The sequence below is a fragment of the Orycteropus afer genome, unplaced genomic scaffold, assembly GCF_000298275.1.
Source record: "Orycteropus afer afer isolate SDZICR_OR568_19922 unplaced genomic scaffold, OryAfe1.0 scaffold00039, whole genome shotgun sequence".
Classification (NCBI taxonomy): Eukaryota; Metazoa; Chordata; class Mammalia; order Tubulidentata; family Orycteropodidae; genus Orycteropus; species Orycteropus afer.
In genome coordinates this window covers 12756114-12762502 of record NW_006921626.1, presented here as the reverse complement: position 1 = coordinate 12762502, position 6389 = coordinate 12756114, and the positions used below count along the sequence as shown (strand labels likewise).

Genomic DNA, 6389 nt, shown 5'->3' with positions numbered 1-6389 from the left:
TTTCCACAATGGTTGTACCATTTTACAGTCCCACCAGCAGTGTATGAGAGTCCCAATCTCTCCACAACCTCGCCAGCATTTGTTATTTTCTGTTGATCTATATTCTAAAACAGTTCTTCAGTCTTCTTTTCTTCCTTGACATTACCAGTTTTGAGGACCACTTGCTTTGCAGAATGTCTACTATTTTAGACAATATTTGATTGTTTCTATATGAGTAGATTTAGGCTAACCATTTTCGGGCAGGACTATTAGCTGGTGGGTTTGAACTGCCAGCCTTTTGTTAGCAGTCAAATGCCTGAGGCACTACACCACCAGAGCTCCTAATTACATAGTGATTTGTTTTTTTTTCATTCATCATCTGGAGGCCTGTTATGGCAGTTTTTCCCAATACTGGGATGTTTGATCATTCTGTTAAGATTGTATCCACCAGATATCTTCATTGTAAAGGTATCTTTGTCTCTTTGTCACTTATAATTGATTTGTGGAATGATGCTTTGAGCCTAAATAAATATTCAACAATCTCTAATCCAGTGTTTTAGTGTCACCCGTGGATTTTTTGTTTGAATCAGATTTTATTATAGTAGTTTAAAATGGTGGTTTTCCTTTTTATTACTTTGTTAGCTGACATTCTTCTATGATTTTGCCTTAAATTTATGTTTTATCAGGTATTAAGATTGCTCCTCCAGCTTTCTTTTGATTTATATCTGTCATATCTTTTCCCAAATTTTTATTCTTTTAACTTATTACCACTTCCTACTTTTCACTGCAAAGATGGGATTTTCTTCTGTTAGTTTAAAAGTTACACATTTCTTCTTTTGTCTGTGTGTATCTTTAATTATTTCTCCGTAACTTAAGACATATATGTATATGTCTATAACTGTAAACACATATCTGTGCATGTGTGCTCCTGTTAATTTAAAAAATTTACCAATGTCTGTATCTTCTTGTAAATAAGAGAAGTATTTCATTGCACTCTCATGTTCTTAGGTGAAGTCTTCCTTCCTCCCGTCAAGTTGATGTTATCCAAGATTTTTAGTTTCTTTTTAGTATGAATATTATTATTCTCTTTATTTTTCTTTCTCTCTTCCTTTTCCTCCCCTCCTCTATCACCCCCCACCTCTGTGACTTTCTTATTTCTACTTCCTCATGTGGGCTTTCTCTTTGAGAAGACAGCAAGATACTATATCATTGATTTTATAGTCCCTTTCCAAAAGATTAAAGTAGTAATTAAAAAATACAGTTTTGATACTTATATATAAAAGAAGAATAATGCTATTATAAATGGAACAATTTATTTATTTTAACTATGCCACATCCATGAAGCATCAGAGTATTAAATATTTATGGTGTATGTGATGTTTAGTTCAACTGGCTGCTCTTAGATAGGTTCTTTCAATTCTTTGTAACTGTTTCCTTATCTAACCCTTTCAAGGCTGTATTCTTTTTTGCTTTGAATTTTTTGTTGAAAATACTTATTTTCAGTAATGGAAGTCTTTTTGAATGAAATGGAAAAAAAAAATTTTTGTGAAGTAATACGGATTATGATACAATTAGCGGGACATATGTTCTGAGGGGTCGGTCTCTGGTGCCAAGATTGGTGGGATGAGGCCAGTTCATGGATCCATGCAGTTATACAGACCCCCACCAGATGGCAATATGCATTAAATATGGTATAGCAGCTTTCCACTAAACCCCAGAGGCAGAAAGTGTAGGTGGGCACTCTGTGTCCCATAGTTCACAAAAGGATTGAAAAGGAATCAATAGTATTGACCCTGCAGATGTTTTGAAATGATTGAGGTAGTAAAAGCATATAACTAGATAATAGTATTAATAATTGTTATAAGCATTAAACAAAGGGAAACTTTTTAAATACCAGTAATTAAAGAATAAAAGTTTTGAGTGAGATGTAGGTTTAGTAGAATGTGATCTTAGAATACACCTTTAGTGTATGGTCGCTATGAGTAGGACAGGACTTGACAGCCACAGATTTTTTTTTTTAAAGCCTTATGCGGGGGTTCCTAGCTTGTGTAAACAGTTTGCACTTCAGTGCTAAGCTAATGCTGGCAATTTGGATTCATCTAGCAGTACCGTGGGAGCTCTGGTAACATAGTGGCTAAGGCACTTGACTGCTAACCAGAGGCTGGCGGTTCAAACCCATCAGCCACTCCTTGGTCGGAAGATGGGGTAATCTACTTCTGTAGTGATACTGCCTCAGAAACCCAAGGAGGGGTAGCTATGAGTCGGGTCTGACTCGACGGCACATACTAACAACAGCAGCAGCAGCTCCCTGGAAGAAGAGGCTTGGTGATCTGCTTCTATAAATATTACAGCCAAGAAGACCCTATGGAGCAGTTGTACTCTGTAATACACAAAATTGCCATGATTGGGAATTGACTCAATGACAGCAACAACAACAGACCATATGCATTATCTATCAAAATTTTGTTCATTTTTTTAGTGTAACAAAAGGAAAACAAAGAAAAGGTGTCTTCCCTCCCCTGTTTAGGATTCATTCCAGATGGTATGTTGGGTTTCTTTATGTTCATGTTGTATCTTTAGTCTCTTTTCATATAGAACAGTGACTTGGTCTTTGTCTTTCACAACCTTGATGTTTTTGATGAGTAAAGACCATTTATTTTTATAATATTCTTCAATTTGACTTATATTTTGTTTCATTATTAACCTTGTTCCAAGATACGACCATTACAAAACATGGAGTGTCCGTGGGTCATGATTTAACATGATTTTAATGCTAAAGTTGTTTTACTTCCTCATTGGTAGAATTCTTGTTTCTGGCCGGAACAGAAACATAAATAATTGGTTACTTTGAGTATATGTCCTACATTTGGGAACATTTTTCAGTACCTGACTGGAGAGCTTTTGTTGTCTTTTTGGAGAATGTGGAGGAGGGGAGAAGAAAGAAGGGAAGGGAATTTGATAATTAAATGTTCTAAACCTCTTATCAGAATGACAGAAATGATCAAACGAACAGTGTGGCCACTTGGGCAAATTATTTACCATTTTTATCTCATTGGTCAGATGTTCTGATTTTCATTTGAGCGTGTAGAGAAAGATCTTGGGATGGCAGCTGCCTTTGAGAAATAGTCATCCACCTTCAAGATAAGTAGTGATTTTCAACTTCTTTGCTGTCCAGCTTGTGTCTGTATCACCTGATTTATGATGTTTTTATTTTATGGCTTTTAAAATGAGACTTCTGCCTGCAAGGTCAGGTTTTCAACTATATTCTTAGAACACACGTTTTTAAATTCCTAGAAATTGTTATAATCACTGCTAGAGTGATTATATATGGATATACACACACGGAGCCATCAAGTCAGTTCCTACTCACAGCAACCCCCTTTGGGTTTCTGAGGTGGTAAATCTTTACGGAAGTAGGTTGCCCTGTCTTCCTTATGTGGAGCTGGTGGGTTTGAACTGCCAGCCTTCTGGTTAGCAGTCATGCCTTAGGCAGTACACCAACAGAGCTCCGTGTGTGCTTGTGCGTTGAATCATTCCTTTGTCTTTCCATGATTCACATGCTGGTGATTGTTGTTAGGATCCATGATAGCAACTCTATGTGACAGAGTAGAACTGCCCCCATAGGGTTTTCTAGGTTCTGATTTTTATGTGAGAGGAGTGCCAAGTCTTTACCCAGTGGACCCACTGAGTGTGGTTTAAACTGCGAACCTTTTGGTTAACATCCAAGCACTTAACTATTGTGCCATCAGGACTCCTATTTAAGTGTTACTTGATGAATATGAATAGCTAATTGAAAAAGTACTTTTTGAAGCCATTTTTTCCCTCCATTTCCTTAATCTGAAGGTGTGTAGCATTTTGAAAGGGCTATATGTGGTCTGTCTAGTTCTGAAATACAGTGTTTTGGTTCGCTAATGCTGCTGTAACAGACATACCACAAATGTAGATGTCTTTAATAAACAAGAATTTATTCTCTTACTGTTAAGGAGGCTAAAAGTCCAAGTTCAAAGTGCCAGCTTGAGGGGCTGTGTAAAGGCCCTTTGACCTTGTCTTCAGCTCCGCCTCTTGCTCCTGGCTCACTGGAGCTGGAGGCATCTCTTAACTCAGGCAGCTGCTGGCTGCTAAGGCTGACAAACCCAAGGTCAGCAAGTAAAATGGCACAACCCCATGATTAGCAAGCAACATGACAGGCCACTAGTTCAAGTCCAGAGGCAGTCCCAAGATTGGTAGGCAACATGGCAGGCCTCAGATGAAGACTGTGCCATACGTAGGATCCAGATGTGCCAAAAACTCTAGACCTTTCTCAAAGTGTCTTATATACTGGAAGCAGACCACATCCCTGAGGCAGCTACTTACTTAGCTGCTCACAGCAGATTCCACCATGAAATTGATTACCAGTCTCATCATGGAGAATAACTATGTCTAGCTGCCCAGCCACTCAAAACCAGGCCCAGCCAAGTTGACACATAATCTTAACCACCACATATGGCTTGGGTAATTTCAAGAACTCTTTTATCGTAGAAACCAGGATATTGAAGCCCAGAGGCCCGAACTTTACTTGAGCCCTCCTGACCCTTTGCTGATCAAACACCAGGCCTTGCGTGTATATGAATCAGCTAGGTAGGTATGCCTGGCAAGCTTAACCTAAGTAAATTCTTAAATCTCTGTTGTGGTTGTGACTAAGTGGAGAAAATTATCTGAATATTGGGTGTTTCAGTAAGTATGCTTTGTGTTAGACGTAGCTATATGTCTCACCGGCAGTAGGACTTTAGTCTTAAAACTATTCAAAGATGTACCATGAGCCATTGCAGGTAAGTGGCGTATGAAGTCAGTCAAGGAAAGACAAACTAGCTTCAGAAAAGTGTTCTTAAAGCAAAAATTGTGGGAGAACTTATGATTATGTTCAAAATACTGAGAAAACTAGCCTAAATTTCTAAAATTTTAGCAAAAAAGAATGCCCTCTTTAGTGATAGGGAAATAATAAAAAGGCTACTTATGTACAGTTGGAGGAATTGCATATCTTGAGGAAAAAAGAGAACATTTCTAAAATTAGTGCAACCTTATAAACATTTTCATTTTTTATGAATTGGATTACTCATCATTGTAAATCTTGCCTTTTGCTAAATTACTCCTTTAACATGAATTAACTATATTTTATTCAGTCATACTCCTGAATGTTAGACGAAATTCATTTAATGTTTTGAACTTTGTAATTTTAGATGCTGTATACTATAAAAATTACACAGCTGTTGCTTAGAGATGTATGTGAATTACTTGGAGCAGTAGGATGTAATTTAGGTCCTAAGCTAGCTGATAGCTGTTACAAAATTAAAAGAAGTGAAGCATGAAAATAAAAATTCTTAAAGGGCATAGACATCATCCTTCAGAATGTTATGTTTAGTGCCTGCCATGTCTTAGTTACCTAGCTGTTTGTCATAACAAAACACACTTTATGATTAAGAGACTGGCTTTAAGTTTTCTGGCTAGAAAACTGGGAGTATTTCCTTATTTCATTAGGAATTTAGTAGGGCGAGCTGTGCATTCAAGATATAGTTCATCAAATCAACTCATATTTCATTTGATTAAAATTAATTGTACAATTAATTACAAATTATTATTATTTTTGTACCATCAGCTTACTCATTATTAATATTAGTAAAAGTATTTAATTGGGATCTATGTGCCGTGGTTAACTTGATAGTTTTAAGACCTATATGGTCCCAAATTTCAGTTAAATAGATCTGACCTGTATGTGTTGAGTTTGCTATGTGCCTATTTTTTCATGAATGGTATTGATTCTGTTTATTTAATATATACATACATAGTGTCTAACTTTCATTGATTGTTTTTTTAGGAAAGATGTCTATGAAGCAAATATTTGTAATGAGAAATTTTCCCATTGACTTGTAATACAAAACTGGTTATTATTTTCATGAGAGGGATCTCTAATAAAGTTTAAATAATGGTTGGCCATGTTTCATGTTGGGCACTGTGGTACGTTTGTTTATTCATTCGTTCAGTAAATACTTGAATATGCTTTTAGTATTAACACTGTAGATAAAGATGGTATGGTTCTCTGTACTAGGAAGCTTACCATCTCATAAGCAAATGGTAGTGAGAACCATGCTGTAATAGGAGTATACGTGGAATTCTGTGGATGCGTGGAGACCTACATGAATGGCGGTATGGGAAGAGGGTAGTATGAGAAAGCTACTTGGATATGAACTTGAGATACGATTGAGCAGTAACATTAACAAGGTGTGGGGGCAAAGGATGGCTCTCTGGGCATTCAGGACTGTTGTTGTTGTTATGTGCCATCAAGTCGGACCCGACTCATAGCGACCCCTCCTTGGGTTTCCGAGGCAGTATCACTACGGAAGTAGATTGCCCCATCTTCCTTCCGAGGAGTGGCT

General features: G+C 37.1%; 1 protein-coding gene across 1 annotated transcript in view; it reads left to right on the top strand.

The window, feature by feature from the left end:
• The first annotated feature begins 4766 nt into the window (after window positions 1-4766).
• ENAH (ENAH actin regulator) overlaps window positions 4767-6389 on the top strand; it is a 156290-nt gene continuing 154667 nt past the window's right edge. The window contains exon 1 of the mRNA XM_042780426.1: window positions 4767-4787. Coding sequence (XP_042636360.1) covers window positions 4767-4787 — 21 coding nt within the window. The remainder of the gene's footprint in view (window positions 4788-6389) is intronic.